The sequence below is a fragment of the Theobroma cacao genome, chromosome 5, assembly GCF_000208745.1.
Source record: "Theobroma cacao cultivar B97-61/B2 chromosome 5, Criollo_cocoa_genome_V2, whole genome shotgun sequence".
Lineage (NCBI taxonomy): Eukaryota > Viridiplantae > Streptophyta > Magnoliopsida > Malvales > Malvaceae > Theobroma > Theobroma cacao.
In genome coordinates this window covers 34,558,762-34,574,585 of record NC_030854.1, presented here as the reverse complement: position 1 = coordinate 34,574,585, position 15,824 = coordinate 34,558,762, and the positions used below count along the sequence as shown (strand labels likewise).

General features: G+C 34.3%; 3 protein-coding genes across 4 annotated transcripts; all 3 read left to right on the top strand.

Annotated features, from left to right (window-relative positions):
• Positions 1,018–3,478, top strand: LOC18599849 (probable glycosyltransferase At5g25310). Its single transcript, XM_007030006.2, has 3 exons — positions 1,018–1,432; positions 2,039–2,606; positions 2,702–3,478. Exons 1-3 carry the CDS (start codon positions 1,069–1,071, stop codon positions 3,204–3,206), a joined length of 1,437 nt encoding a protein of 478 aa, XP_007030068.2. The 5' UTR covers positions 1,018–1,068; the 3' UTR covers positions 3,207–3,478.
• LOC18599847 (probable glycosyltransferase At5g03795) lies at positions 5,339–7,067 on the top strand. Its single transcript, XM_018120623.1, has 3 exons — positions 5,339–5,687; positions 5,776–6,343; positions 6,426–7,067. The coding sequence occupies exons 1-3, from the start codon at positions 5,339–5,341 to the stop codon at positions 6,928–6,930; spliced, it is 1,422 nt and encodes a 473-aa protein (XP_017976112.1). The 3' UTR covers positions 6,931–7,067.
• On the top strand, positions 8,031–15,310 carry LOC18599846. 2 transcript variants are annotated; one of them, XM_018122208.1, is made up of 11 exons: positions 8,031–8,512; positions 8,616–8,836; positions 8,937–9,021; positions 10,079–10,149; positions 10,230–10,318; positions 10,400–10,643; positions 11,640–11,752; positions 11,953–12,043; positions 12,284–12,412; positions 13,265–13,818; positions 14,301–15,310. In XM_018122208.1, the coding sequence occupies exons 2-11, from the start codon at positions 8,672–8,674 to the stop codon at positions 14,725–14,727; spliced, it is 1,968 nt and encodes a 655-aa protein (XP_017977697.1). In that variant the 5' UTR covers positions 8,031–8,512; positions 8,616–8,671; the 3' UTR covers positions 14,728–15,310. The 2 variants fall into 2 exon arrangements, with proteins under 2 accessions (XP_017977697.1, XP_017977698.1); XM_018122209.1 differs by lacking the exon at positions 10,079–10,149 and having other exon boundaries at positions 10,285–10,318.

Here is a 15,824-nt window from a genome sequence, read left to right as displayed (position 1 = left end):
AGTAACTGCACTTTTTTGCCTCCTAGCTTCTACACTGAGTGATCTGGGCTATCCGGCATGCCTTGTTTGACAATGTTCATAAGTTTCGATTGCTGATGTGAAGATGAAACCTTTGAATTGTTCTGCTGATAAGGTAATGGAGCTCAAAAGCTGAAATCAGAATAACAAAAGTGTTTACTGTTAATTCATCATGCTCACTTCTTGATCTCCATTAAATATGGGTAAATTTTTCTTGTTAATTCTTCATGATAATTCATTAGCTGGTAGGTCTTGGAGACCAGATGTTAATTTTTCTTGTATTCATGATAAATCATAGATCTAGATGTTAATTTTAAAGCCATCCCACTCAATATTCCAATATTTATCACATTTCATGGCAGTCTAATAGCTAGAATATGGCTTGGAGCAAATTTTTCTTGCATTACTAGGATTCTTGCAGCTTTTATCACACAATAGCAACTCCCTAGAAAGCTTCTATTGCTGGAAATCTGATATAGCTTTGTATATAAACAAATACTTAAGTTTTACTGCTTATTGTATATTGTAATTGTTTATAATATTTGATTGTAAAGAGTTAAGTAAGAATTTTTTTACCTTTTCTTGGCAATTTTTAAAGAAAAGATCTCTTAAATTTCTTTGGAACCTCCCTTCAATTCCAGGTATTTCATTTCCATATATTCAAGATCTTGACATTTCCTTCACCTGCTATTTGCATGGTTGCAGGGACAAAATCATGACAAAGAATTCAAAATGTTGGAATTTAATTTCAAATCAGTGACTTGCTATTGACTGAAAGCTTCAAGTTAGAGGTGAATAAAGCTACACTTGCAACATGCCTTGAAAACAACCCTGCCTGATATATAGTTTTGTAAATGGTACATCATGCACATTTTTTTATTTGATTCTTTTCATTATTCTGAGTTCATGACCATTTATAGTTGATGTAATAATATGTCAGTACACCCTGAAATCAATGAGATAAACTATATAAGGCATACTAACAATCTTTATCTGTTCAGTTTTTTAGATGATCATCATTTGTTTAGGCAACTTGCCTTCTAACTCTTAATGGGGAAGTCCTCTGTTGTAATCTACAATGTCTCCAAGCAGCAGTATACCCCCACTTTCAAAATATTCTTCTTCTTGTTACCCATAAGTTTAGCTTTTACTAGCTTTCTTCTCATCTTCATCTACATATACTCTACCTCAAGAGTTTTTACCAATCCCCAAGCAAGTCCTTACCTAGAACCTGCAACAAATTCTTCTATATTTGAACAGTTGTTCTCATTTTCAACTGACAATGAGGAGACAATTCCATTTTCAATCGACAACACTGCTGAAGATTTATTCTTTGATCTACCAAGAACTGCCAGTTATGCAAAGCAGAACCAATGGTCCATAGGACTAGGAGATCTGTTTGGCCTTTTTAGTGGTATGTAAATTTGGAGTTTTGTGCTCCTAGACCTTGTTTAGCTTATGAATATTGTTTTATATATATATATATATATATATATATATATATTCTTTTTTAATGATTATTGAGATTAGAATTGTTTGATAGAAAGCAGTTTGAGTTAGACTTGATCTTTTAGATTGCTCATTTCTTTGCCTTAAATTTCAACATAGGCTAGTAATGATGCTAAAAATGATGGTCCAAGCAAAAGCATAGAGACATGATAGAAGCAATTTAGGGAGACAGAGGCAATTGATAATTGCAATTCAAGGTTGCATTGAACTTTGATTTTCAGGAATGAATTGGTAGAGTCTCTACCTGCTGGAATTGCTGAATAACTGTAAAGCTAATAACTTACTCTGTTCCCATGATGGGCATATATGTAGAGCATGTCCTCAATTTAATTCCCTTGAAATATATGATAGCAGACTGCTGATATTCATTTTAGCCATAACAATGAGTAATATAGGGCTTGAGGCATGGCAATCTATGTAACCTCATATCAGCAAATTTAGAACCAATCCACAATAGCATTGCATAAAGACAAGCCGATATGGGAAATAACCTGTTGGTTTTTTTGTTCAGGATACAATATGAGTAACACAGAGATATATCATGATACTGATATCTTTCTGGAAGACTACAAGGAAATGAATAAGAGCTTTAAGATATTTGTTTACCCTCATAAGCCAGATGACCCCTTTGCAAACGTGCTCTTGCCAGTGGATTTTGATCCCAAGGGTCATTATGCCAGTGAACTTTACTTCAAAAAAGCTCTTGTGAACAGCCACTTCATAACAAAGGATCCGAATGAGGCAGATTTTTTCTATATGCCTTTCTCAATTGCTGATATGCGTCATGACCCTAGAATTGGCCCTGAAGGACTGCAAGATTTCATCAAGGATTACATCTCCAATATCAGTCATAAATACCCCTACTGGAATCGAACTGGAGGGGCCGATCATTTCCATGTTGCTTGTCATTCCATTGGCAGAATAGCCATGGACAAAGCAGTTGAAGCCAAAGAAAACTCGATTCAAGTTGTTTGCTCTTCAACGTATTTTGCAGCAGGGTACTTTCCTCACAAAGATGTTTCTATGCCACAAATTTGGCCTAAAGAACAAGATCCAAAAAAACTTGTTTCATCGAAAAGGTGAACTTTTTTACCATTTTTAACTATAAGATGTACACCGGTAATCTTGTTCGGATGAATCATCTCTGAAGTAAACAAAATGAAATTGCTTGCAGGAACCAACTAGCTTTCTTTGCTGGACAAGTTAACTCCCCGGTACGAGCAGCTCTTTTAAAACACTGGAGAAATGATACTGAAGTATTTGCTCATTTTGGACGACTTGAAACTGATGATGGGGAGCAGCAACTCAGAAGCAAGTTCTGCCTCCATGTCAAAGGCTTTGAAGTTAACACAGCTAGAGTAACAGATGCATTGCATTATGGTTGTGTTCCAGTGATCCTTGCTAACCACTATGATCTCCCATTTGCTGATATTCTCAACTGGAAGAGTTTCTCAGTTGTTGTACACTACATGGATATCCCAGTGTTGAAAAAAATCCTTCAAGGAATAAGCTTGGAAGAATACTCATGGTTGCAAAGCAATGTACTGAAGGTGAGGAAACATTTCAAATGGAATGTTCCACCAGTTGAGTATGATGCATTTTACATGGCTATGTATGAGCTGTGGCTTAGGAGAAGTTCTGTGAGGGTTCGGCTCAGTGCTTCCAGGGAATACATATAAAGACTCAAAGCAAATCTCTGGTGGGTTCCAAAGGCTTTAGGATTTTTTTTTTCCCATTTTTCCCACTTATGATTTGTTTTTCTGGTCTATCATGGCATGGGAGATGGACCATGATTGTTCATCTGCACTCCATAAAGCTCTAGCTTTAATTTCCTCAAATATTGCATTTTTTTCCCATTTTTGTACACATGAGAAGAAAATCTACATATTTTCAATATATGCAGCTGAAATCTTTGGTGTGTGTCAATTAATAGAGCTACAATCTTGATTCATCTTGGACAAAAGGCTATTTAAGTTTACAACCTTAGATCTTCAAAAGTAGAAAAATATTGCAAGTACTTTCAGGTTATCATTAAAATGCAGTGCATGCTCATATTGTAAATCTTCATACTTTCATAAGTAATCCATTGTGAGGGAAAATTTTATGCAAATTGTGAGCAGCTTTCCTTTAGCCTTTCATGAATTTCTCAGCCTGTCAATGATATATATATAATGGTTATTTCTTAATAACATTATTATTACTATATATTTATCAAAATTAATTATTTAATAAGGTAATTTATTCTCATTAAAAAAATAAAATAAATATCTTCAAGCACGTACTGTATTACTTTAATATCAATAAATCGTACTAAAACATTTGATTCAATACTAAACTTATCAAATTTCTCCTCTTTCAAATAAAAAGAATGGCCAATCTTTTCAAGTAAAACGTAAATAACCAACCCAATCAATTCTTGTCCTAAATAGTCTGGACTTGTCATTTATGTCACATTTAAAGAGAAGGAAAGGAAAAGGGTCAGAACTAGAACCTGAATTGAAGAGTTTAAATATAGTACATTGGTAAAAAAAGTAAGAACTGGTTTCTCTTTGAGCAGATGAGAAATGTGAGGTGCAGTAATGGTTCGTATTCATGGTCCCCTTTGGAACTCTCATTTAATATTTGCTGTTCCATGTCATTTATACCACTATGATCAAATGTGAATCAATCAAGCAGCATTAAATTTGAGGTCCCCCCTTCCTAGCAATAGAGATTCTTTCATTTCTAGCTATTAATTTGTGATGAATTTCCATGTAAAATATCAAAGAATTTGAACATGAACAAACAATTAATTCGAAATAAAAAGAGTACTTTACTAATATAAGAACAATTATGTTTGTATAAGTTGTTTCCATAATTGTTTGAATAACATGTATTTGACATAGATAATAATGACATGAAAAGCTATTGAATTGGAAAGGTACAGGACTGGCTGGACCTGGATGGGATGTGGGAAATGGCCATCGCACGTGCTTTATTGAAGACAATGACTTGATGCTGGTAGCCAACTCCGATTCGGTGGCCATACATTTGCCATTCGGGTTGGGTTCTAAGCAGACCAAATTTGCTGTACCCTCCTTTCTTTTCTCCTCTTTTGTGAACATAAAATCAGAAATTGCTGTTCTTGACTCTAGGTAAGAACTGTTGCAAACATAAATTAGATTGCAAATTAATAATAATAATAATAATATTCATAATCATAATAATATACTAACCATGACATCAATCTGAAAATGCTATTGAACCAAATATCACTAGCATTTAGCTTTTTTAAAAAAAGGTTATCCTATGCATACCATTTAGAAGAGCTTTCACATTTTACAAGCGAAATTAGATTGGTATAGTGTATTTATAATAATAATAATAAAAAATTAATTGATTATTGAATGAATGTTCGACACCCATTTAACGTATAAATATGGAAAGAGTCATGGATTAAATATCCAAAATAGTTTAAAACTAGTGATGGGGATGGCATGCATTAAATATGGCAAGGAGAAGAATAGAATATCTTTATAATAAATTGTTTAATTTGAGAAAGGAAAATGAAGGAAAAGCTAACACTGTAACATGTTTTTTATTTTTAAGACAATCCAATTTTCATAAATTAATGAAAACTATATGCTGAAAGCAGCCTGTTGTACACATTTTTTCTTTTAATAGTTCACTATCATATTCATCTTGATTATATTTAATGGATGTAGCTGTCTATCAATGTACCTTACATTATCAACTAAACTATATAAATCGTTCATTCAAAAATATTCATTAAGGAAAATTCCTCTGTTCCTATTTTTTTTCCCTTTTCTTAATGGGGAAATCATCTTCTTTCCTCTACCAAGTCTCTCAGCACCGTTTCCCTGCAACTTTCAAAGGGTTTTTCTATTTTTTACCTATCAGTTTAGCTCTTACAACCCTTCTTCTCATCTTCATTTACATTTCCACGACTGGGGATGTCACCAATAACCATGCACAAACCACTCTTTACCTCGAGACTTTGCCTGGAACAGCCTCGGTTTCTTCCTTAGTCGATCAAACCATCCCAACAATTCCATTTGAAAATAATGACAATGATGACTTGTTTGCTGATCCTTCAAGAATGGCTCGTTTGGCAAGGGCCAATCAATGGTTTCTAGGAAATCTCTTCGGCTTAACTAATGGTATGGATTATTTGGATTTTGCACTTTTAATTAATAAAAAAAGGATAATAGTTTGATATGTAGTGTTCATGCATTGAAAAATTTTCAGGGAATTACACAAATAACCAGGAAGTATACCATGATGGTGATCTCTTCCTAGAAGACTACAAGCAAATGAACAAAAGCTTGAAGATCTATGTGTATCCTCATAGCAAGGATGATCCCTTTGCAAATGTGCTCTTGCCTCCGGATTCTGATTCCAAAGGAAACTATGCAAGTGAACTCATGTTCAAGAAAGCTTTGATGAAATCCCATTTCATCACCAAGGATCCTAATGAGGCTGATCTTTTCTACATGCCTTTCTCGATTTCACCAATGAGAACTGACCCAAGAATCGATGTTCATGGAATCCCTGATTTTGTCAAGAGTTATATCTCCAATATCACCAGCAAGTATCCTTATTGGAACCGAACCGGGGGAGCTGATCATTTCTATGTTGCTTGCCATTCCATTGGGAAGATTGCCTTCGATAAGGCATTTGTAGCAAGACTCAACGTCATTCAACTTGTTTGCTCTTCAACCTACTTTCCAAGCTCTTACCTCCCTCACAAGGATGCATCTATGCCTCAAGTTTGGCCTAGGCAAGGCGATCCTCCCAACCTTCTTACATCGGAAAGGTAAGCAATTTACATTTATAGAACTGGCAATTTCACACAGATACCTTTGAAACTTTTAACATAGCACAATGAAATTACACAGGAAGAGGCTTGCATTCTTCGCCGGAGCAGTGAACTCTCCGGTACGTATAGCTCTTCTCAAAGTCTGGGCCAATGACACAGAGATATTTGCACACTTCGGACGCCTCCGAACACCCTACTCCGAGCAACTCCTGGGCAGCAAGTTCTGCATCCATGTCAAGGGCTTCGAAGTAAACACAGCCCGCGTCGCGGACGCCCTCTTCTACGGCTGCGTTCCTGTAATTCTAGCCAACCACTACGACCTTCCATTCACAGACATACTAAACTGGAAAAGCTTCGCAGTTGTTGTTCACCATATCGATATCCCGGTGTTGAAAAAAATCCTTCAAGGGATAAGCAACGAAGAGTACTCGATGTTGCAAAGCAATGCAGTCAAAGTACGTAAACATTTCCAATGGAATGTTCCTCCACTTGATTTTGATGCCTTTCATATGTCCTTGTATGAGCTATGGAAACGTAGAAGCGTCGTGAGGGTTAGGTTAACTCCTTCTATGGAGTTCATGTAAATGACTTCTTTTTGGTGCTTCGCTTCATCCCTTAACTGTATCAAGCTTCTCAATTTGCCTGTATTTCTTCTTCTTCTTCTTCTTCTTCTAGTTTCTAATTAAATAAAATATCATCAATGAGAAAAAAGTTTTTAAGATTTTGCTTGTGTTGAATGGGACAAATTCAAGAATAAAAAATAAAAAAATAATGGCAATGTAATTAAATAACTAATTTTTTTATGAAATTATATAAATACATGTAAAATTTTTAATTACAATAAAAAATTATATTTCATATAAAAAATTAATAAACGAACTAACATATAACTAAACAAATTCATATGTCTGAGTCTTAAAGTTGTCTCCATACTATTAACATAAGATCTCATTGACTATATGTATTAGATTATTTATATCGTACTTCTCATTTCTATTTATTTCATTGGCCTTAACTTTTTAAACCCATTTTTTTCCTTATCAATTCTAAACCCTATTCTAATTAAAGAATTTATATGTCACTAAGAAAATGCCATATATAATGTGTAGTTGTAAACTTTGGTGTAGGTTTTCCTTGGCAGTTGGCATTGAAAGTCTTACCTAGATCTCAAGTTTTGGGTCACCCATTTTTTATTTAATCAATAGAAAAATGCTAGTATAAACTTCTTTGGGCATTTCATTTTTCATCTTTATATTAACATTTGAGCTTGTATGTAAACATACAAAATCGTATATAAATTAAATAACTATTTATTAAAGAATATTAAAACTTTAGCAAAGTATATATATTTTTAAACTACTTATCCCTTATCAATTAATATTAGGATTATCTTTCAAGTAAAGAATTTAAGATATATGAGTTGCTTTAGAGTTTTAATAAACAAGGAATATGAGTATTATGAAAATACTAGTAATTAATAGTTTTATCTAATCTTATATTAATCAGATAATCTCTTCCTTATAAACCTGATAAGGCAAATAACCTCAAATCAAAATTTTTCCCAATAAAAATGAATTTATTAAAAAAATTAAAAACAAAATCAGAACAAAAGACAAAAGAAAGTCTTCTAGCTTAGATTTTGGTTGGTACTTTTTAAGTAAAAGCAATCCCAAAGTTCACTTGTATCAGTTCTGTTCTGTTCTGTTCAAACTTCGCTTACACACCAAAATATGAAAAAACGAGAACAGAAACAAAAAACATAAACTTTAACCAAAACCTTTGATTCAGATTTAAGCTTCCATATATAATATAGATACCAATTACCAATCTTTAATCTTTTTTATTTTTGTTGCTTAGTTTCTTTTGTCATTTTCCTAGAAAAATTCACAAGAAGTTTTTTTTTTTGTTTTGCTTTTAATTTTCCTTTTCCAAAGAGACAAATCTATCTTAAATCTTAATCTGGGTCTCGACAATTTTGTCTTAAATCCTTTGCTTCCTATCCAGATTTGAACTCTACCCACTTCCCAATTCCCTGTTTGCCAGCCAAAGAAATCAAGGGAAAAGGCGAAAGGTTTAAATCTTGTATTCGAATCTGGGTTCTTTTATGTTCGGAAGTGGATTTTTTAAACTGGGTTCTCTTCACTGGGAGCTTATATTACTTTCCAGGTAACAAAGGAAGAGTCTTTTATTTTATTTTACTTTGATTTGCTTCATTGTGATTTTTTTGGGGATTTTGATTTTTATATATATATTTAATTTTGGAGTGTAGGAAGAATTGGGTGTTAAATCCAACATCCAAAAAGTAATATTTTTTGATGAGCTAAGATGGTATTCAAATCTAAGATAAAATGGGTTGCATTATTTGTGTTGACTTTATCTTTGGGATCATTGGTCGCTCATCTCTCAATGACAAAGTTTTCAAGTATGAATTTAGTCCAGTATAGCGCTAAAGATGCTTTAAGCCATGATTTTCCTAATATTGGATCACCGGTAAGTTTTTCAGATTCGGATTACAAATTTTTTATCTTTATGTGTTTCCATGTATGATGTGTTGATTTGATGATCTTTGTTTTCTTCTTGTATGTTAAAGGTTGGCAGAAATAAGAGGCTATGGGGTGCTGTGAGGTCTTTGGAGTCTTTGCAGCCATATGCAAACCCAAGAAACAGCTATCCTGGTAAAGGGTTTTGCTTAAACTACCTAATTATGTATTATGCTTTTATACCGCCAAAATTTAACTAAATTTGCACATGTATTTCACTAAGTAGGTTTGTTGGATGGATATAGTTTTAAAATGAAATAGATTTATCTTGTTGTGTAGGTTGCACCTTTTTTTTCTTCAGTTAAATTGGATCATGTTTTCAGCTTTCTTAATTATCATATTGCCCCAACATGGTATCTGAATAACACTTGGCGATCAATAGAAGAAGCTGAAAGATAGATGATTTCTGCAATTTCAAAAATGTTACAGCACTGTTAATCTTGGAAGTAGCATCAATTTTTTGTAATGCTTTAGTTCAAGTTTGTAGATTCTTATCTCCAAATCAGTTGAAAATTAAATTTCATTATTTGGTTTGTGAAGGACAGCTAAATGTGTTCCCATGAAGTTGAATAGCCATAAATATATTTATGTCTTTTATTAGCAACAGAAATCATTTGTTTTTTTTCTTCTTTTTAACAGTTCTTGATGGTTGAGGTGTGTTTGAGGTTATGTTTTTCTTGTTTGAAATGTGGAACTCTGCTATTTCATGAATTGGGACTTGGGAATGGGACAATCTTTGTGGCACTTATACCTTTGTAGCACTTCATATTGAGCGTTATAAGAAGTTTTACTTTGGTGATGAAGATCAGAGATGCACATTATTCCTAGTACTAGCTGGCTTACCTTTGTTTATTTAAGTTTAAATTTGTGACAAAAGTGGTATATGACAGGGGCAAGCAATCCTAAGGAGTTGTTGAGATTAAAATTTGCTTTGTGATTTCTATGATAACAGTTAATTAGGTTGAGATCTCAATGATATGTGTAATCTGAAAAGAACTAACTGAAAAGTCAGAGCATTCTTGATTTTTACTAAATAAGCTTTATCAGAACAGCAATCTTTCTTATGTTTACCATTCAGTTAAACAAAAACATTACATGTTGTTTGGTTTTGTCCTTGTTGCTTGATATTTGACTAGCTTCAAATAATTCTTTTACTCTGTTAATTAGTAATTGATCATCTCTCTTTTAACAGTTCCGAATGATAATAATAATGGTTTCATCTATGCAAAAATCTTTGGTGGATTCGAGAAGATAAGATCTTCGGTATGATCTGTTAGGTGTATTAAAGTCATTTTGTTACTATTCTTTATTGGCCGTTCATAACATTTTTGTTAAATTTCTAGATCTGTGATCTTGTCACCATATCCAGGCTTCTAAATGCTACTCTTGTAATTCCAGAGATACAAGAAAGTACACGTTCAAAAGGCATCAGGTATAGTTTCTTAATGTCTTTGTTGTAAATTCAGTTTCGGGCCGTAAATGATATATTGTTACCCCTTTATTTTTTATACAGTTATAAATTCAAAAGCTTTTCCTATCTTTATGATGAGGAGCAGTTCATTGCATCACTTAAAAATGATGTAATTATTGTGAAAAGCCTGCCTGAGTATTTAAAGGCTGCAAGAAGAAAGAATGAGTTCCCTACTTTCAAGCCCAAAAATTCTGCTTCTCCAAGTTTTTATGTCAAAGAAATTTTGCCAAGCTTGAAGAAAGCCAAGGTTGTTGGGTTGATTATTACTGATGGAGGGTGCCTGCAGGTAGTTCAAAGCCTTATAATTGTACATAATATATTGTCATAACTGCATAAAAACAAATGTTTGATAAAGTGACGTCCTTTTTCCAAGATTCCTCTATATATTCTCTCCAACTACAGAAATTGCTTTTCAAAGTGCATGTATTGTTCCAAGATTCACTTATCTGTTCTCTCTAAATTCAAGGGGCACGGTTCTCACTTCATTGGCCCTTATTTGTTAGTTTATGCATATCTCTAATATTATGAATGTTATTTAGTTCTTTGTGTGTGCATGCACATTAAAACATCTTTGATCTATCATTATTTTTTTGAAGCTACTTAAGTCCTCCCTCTGCAAAAAATATTATGTTGCCAGGTGATGATTTTTTCCAAGGAGAAAGGAAGATTAATTTTTCTGCCTGTACATGTCAGGCCTTAGTTTGCTGTTGCAAAATAGTTTTAACGGACAGTCTGATAATCATTTTTATGTTTGTATGATTTTCGTGCTTACAAGTCTTAGTAATGATTGCATCTCCGTCTGTAGTATGGAAAAATTCCTGAATTTATAAGCAAGTATACCAAGCGTGACGGTTTTTCCATGTTAGGTAAGGTGAAATATGCCACACCTCACGGGTGAATCTGATGTATCTTTTTCTGTCTGTTGTCTGAATCTGTGTTGGATTCATTTGACCACTCTTGTCAGGATTTTTCTTATCATATTTAAGTTCTCTGTCTGCTCAGCTTGGTGGAAATTTCATTGCTTCTGGGTTACAGTGATTTTCTAGCTCTCTAGTCTAATTTATTCTAGCATTCAAGGTTACTAGTTAACTCATATCGGTTTTCATCTGTTGTTATATAAGGCTATTGCCCATTTATGGCATGGAGGTCAAGCATGTATGATTTTTATGTGTTACGTATTCATTTATTGAAAAGTATTTACTGTTTCTTGTGATTTGCATACTTTCTCAATCAATGAAAAACTATAAGATTAATATTAAAGCAGTAACCATACACCTTTCAGTCGATTCTTCCACCCAGTATGTCCGAGTTTCAGAGGCTTAGATGCAGAGTTGCCTTCCATGCACTCCAGTTTCGTCCTGAAATTCAGATCCTTGGCCGCCGGATGGTTGAGAGGTATAAGTTCCATTTGACTTTCTGCTACAGTTTAACACACTGGAGCATGAGTGTAAAATATATAGAAGTAATCCATTGCTCAATCAAGATTTATTCGATTCCCTATGCTTCTTATTTTTTGTTGATGTGTCTGCAACTATACGTACACAACTATTACATGCCTACATTTGATGAATCTGAGCTTTCTAATCTTCCTGCAGGCTACAAGCCTGGGGACAACCTTTCCTAGCATATCATCCTGGTCTAGTAAGGGACACCCTGGCATATCATGGCTGTGCTGAACTTTTCCAGGTAAGCTGTTTATGCCTTTTGCCTCTTGTATCCTTCATCTAGCTTAAGTTGCATATTTTCTTTATCCCCCTTTTCATTTATTTTCTCTAGTCTATAACAAATTCAACATTTGACGTTCTTTCATTCTTTTGAAGAATTTGTAAAATAAACAAAAAAAAAAAAAAAGGAATTCAATCTACATGTTCATCCAGTTCTATGTGATTTTCTATACTCTATCTTGGAATTTGGTGCTTCTTGTAGGATGTTCATACAGAACTTATACAATACCGAAGGGATCAGATGATCAAGCAAGGGATCATTAATGAAGAACTAAGCGTTGACTCACACTTGCGTAGAGAAAATGGTTCATGTCCTCTCATGCCTGAAGAGGTATGTTACAAACAAAATTCACCATTGCAGAGCAGGGGGTGATAATGTTTTTGAAAGTTTTCTTTTGCTCTCTATTTGTTTATTTGTGCATAATTCCTTCATAGTCCCAACAATTTCCTTGTTGCAAGTTGTGCTGATTGAAATTTATATATCAAAGTTTATATATCCTAATTGTTGAGTTTTAAAATTTCACCAACCTCTCATTATGGGAGTGGACTACAATAAAAGGTGGATTTGCAAGCATACTTTTATTGGTTCTGAATTCTAATTTGTTTGGGAAGAATGGTGTGTAGCGGAGCGATCTCTTAAGAAAGCTATCTTACCAGGATCTAATTAGTTAATCTAACCTATGCAATGCTCAAAATGAGGGAAATGGATTTTAAAAGGAAAAATGCTAATTGCTTGTAATTTAAATAACAACTTGCTACTTATGCTTTTTTAGCACATGTTGCAACAGCCTAGGAATCACATACATATTCAGTATATTAAAAGTAATGCAAAAAAAGGAGGAGAAATAGAATGTAGACAAAAAGAAGACGGAAAGAGATGGGAAATAGCGGGAGGAAATGAGAGGGCAGAGGGGGGAATAAAGAACAACTTGGAGACACAGAATCTGAGTTGATTCCACTGATCCAGAGCCTTTATAAGATTACCAAACTAAAGTAGTTATGGTTACAATACATAAGATAATACCCTAATGTGAATTGGAAATTCCAATGTAACCCTATTAAAAATAAGGCCTAATGAGGGCCTACGGTAGTTCTCCATCAAGAAGACATAAGGATGTTTTAATGACAACAGTATTGGATGGTTGCGCTTCACTTATATATGTTTATTCCCGAATTTTTGCAGGTTGGACTTCTCCTTCGGGCAATGGGCTATCCTTCTAAAACAATTATATACCTGGCAGGCTCTGAAACTTTTGGCGGTCAACGTCTTCTGATCCCTCTACGTGCTATGTTTGCAAACCTAGTGGATCTCACTTCGTTGTGCAGCAAGACGGAGTTGTTGGAATTGATTGGTCCTGAAGCACCTCTTCCTCCAGATACTTTTCAACTACCTCATCCAAAAAGTGAGGAACAACTTAAAGAAGAGTGGAACAGGGCTGGTCCACGGCCACGGCCCCTTCCTCCACCTCCTGATAGGCCCATATATCAACATGAAAAAGAAGGCTGGTATGGTTGGATTACTGAAAGTGACAAAGAACCAGATCCTTCACCTATGGATCTTAGGATGAAAGCTCACAGGTTACTTTGGGATGCCCTTGATTATATAGTCTCTGTGGAAGCAGATGCATTCTTTCCTGGTTTTAACAATGATGGTAGTGGATGGCCAGATTTCTCAGGCTTAGTTATAGGACAGAGGTTGTATGAGAGGGCTTCTTCTAGGTCATATCGACCAGACAGGTATGATACGCAGAAAGCTAAATTCATGAATTTTGAAATGGTTAAAACAGTATTTCAATTTAGCATTGAAACTAAATTTGTCCTTTTTACAGTTTATAAAGAAAATGAAAAACCCCTGCTAAGTTATAACCAAATTATGCTATACATCTTTGCAATTTGAAAGATCCACTTGCCGCCTTCATATCAACTTTCTTATACTTACCTCCTGAAATATGTCTGGAGGGATGTAAAACTTCTGACAATAAATTGATTTAATACTTTCGAGACTGTTTTCCTGTAAAAATCCGAAAATGCTGCCTTTTTTTTTTAAGTGCCATTCAACTTGTAAATGGCCTCACTTTAGAATCAACTTCCTGTTTCAGTTTTGTTTCCCTTTCCTTTTGTCGGGTGGTTGGCCTGCCACCAGATGCAAGCTTTCTTTGAATAAAATTACTTCTCTTTATATTTATCTCTAACACCATCTATTTTATTTTGTCGAACAGGAAAATTATTGCTGCACTTTTCAAAAGTACCCGTGATGATATGTACCATCCCAAGCGTAATTGGACACTATCAGCTAAGGAGCATCTCAACAGAAGTTTGAGTGAAGATGGCCTTATCAGGCAATCGCTGTTGGCAAAGCCAGCCTCATTTCTATCGCACCCGCTTCCTGAATGCTCTTGTAGAATTTCATCTGTTGAAATCACAAAACAAACAAAAGACAAAGATGGCGGTTTCTTGTATGGAGGTGAAGAGGAGTGCCCCAAATGGATGCAGTCAGCTGGGGCTGAAGGGGTTAAATATGATGACACTGAATCAGCAGAAGATGACAATGATGTGGTTGAACAGCTAGAATCCGATGGTGCTGATGTCACAAGTAGCTTAACTTCACAGATTGATAGTGATGAAGAATGGGATCCTGATGACTAATCGGATTAACAGATGATACATTTTCCTCTTTATATCATCAACCGGTGGAATTCAGTTTCCAGTAAATTCTTCTCGAGCGAAAAATTTTGGGACACGAGGGTAAACAGCCAAAGCCATTCTTTTATTTCACGGTTCCCGTCTAATCTTTTGAGATCAATAAGTAGTCAATTTTTTATTCCTGAGTAGAATCAAGTAACTCTCCAGTCACAGAAACCAAAGAGTTAGTTATATGCCTTATACATCAAAGTTTTCTAACATACAGTGGAAAGATTTGATGCAGTGATGAATTACGGCCTGAGCCATAAAAATGCCACTCATCTCCTTCAGAGCTAAAGACATGTAGTCATTAGATTGGCTTATAGCATTGGGAGAGAAGCTAAAACTCAGTGCTGTAATATCTTTAAGGTGGTGCAATTTTGCTTGTTGTGCCTCATGAACTGCCTTTTCCTTTTTTTTTTTTTTCTCCTGTTAAAAGAGTGTAAATTTGCATAGAGAAAGGATGTCAAAGGGATAGTTTTGTTATGACAATTCTTTTTACCATATGTGATCTTTAGTAAATTTTTTTTGCTTGTTTGGTAATTAAGGGAAAAGTTGTTAAAAGGAAGGCTTATACTTCAACTTTTTGTCTGGTCAGTCATTATTATCCAGCCAAATTATGTTGCTTTGATCAATGCTTGAGCAAGTTTACATGGTCCTCTGTTTGTTCTTGCTCAGTATCAACAATTCTTAAGCAAACAAACGAATATTGAAGAATTAGAGGCAAAAATCAATATCATTGGCAGACAAAAAACATACCAAAGACTATGACAGAGGGTCATTTTCCTCTGCACCACTCAGGCCAAGGGGGCCCTCTGCTGATTAAACTAAATAAATTCATAATTTAACATTTCATGCAGCAGTTTAATTTTATACTAAAACTCCATACTAGATTTACATTACTTGCATAGATATGTATATTATTTATAAATTCATAATTTTTTTTCTCAAGTAACATTTTGATGAATAACATTTATCCTCACGCAAGTTAAACTATTGATTTTGTCTCATAAAGTTATCAAAATATATTCTATTTAAAGTTAGTTTATTTATTCGTATTT

Excerpts from the sequence above, each read along its gene's own strand:
- LOC18599849 (XM_007030006.2), top strand. The coding sequence starts at position 1,069 with ATGGGGAAGTCCTCTGTTGTAATCTACAATGTCTCCAAGCAGCAGTAT. Across the intron at positions 1,433-2,038 it reads TCTGTTTGGCCTTTTTAGTG|GATACAATATGAGTAACACA; the intron begins GTATGTAAATTT and ends TTTTTTGTTCAG. Across the intron at positions 2,607-2,701 it reads AAACTTGTTTCATCGAAAAG|GAACCAACTAGCTTTCTTTG; the intron begins GTGAACTTTTTT and ends AATTGCTTGCAG.
- LOC18599847 (XM_018120623.1), top strand. The coding sequence starts at position 5,339 with ATGGGGAAATCATCTTCTTTCCTCTACCAAGTCTCTCAGCACCGTTTC. Across the intron at positions 5,688-5,775 it reads TCTCTTCGGCTTAACTAATG|GGAATTACACAAATAACCAG; the intron begins GTATGGATTATT and ends AAAAATTTTCAG. Across the intron at positions 6,344-6,425 it reads AACCTTCTTACATCGGAAAG|GAAGAGGCTTGCATTCTTCG; the intron begins GTAAGCAATTTA and ends GAAATTACACAG.
- LOC18599846 (XM_018122208.1), top strand. The coding sequence starts at position 8,672 with ATGGTATTCAAATCTAAGATAAAATGGGTTGCATTATTTGTGTTGACT. Across the intron at positions 10,644-11,639 it reads CTGATGGAGGGTGCCTGCAG|TCGATTCTTCCACCCAGTAT; the intron begins GTAGTTCAAAGC and ends TACACCTTTCAG. Across the intron at positions 12,413-13,264 it reads GTCCTCTCATGCCTGAAGAG|GTTGGACTTCTCCTTCGGGC; the intron begins GTATGTTACAAA and ends GAATTTTTGCAG.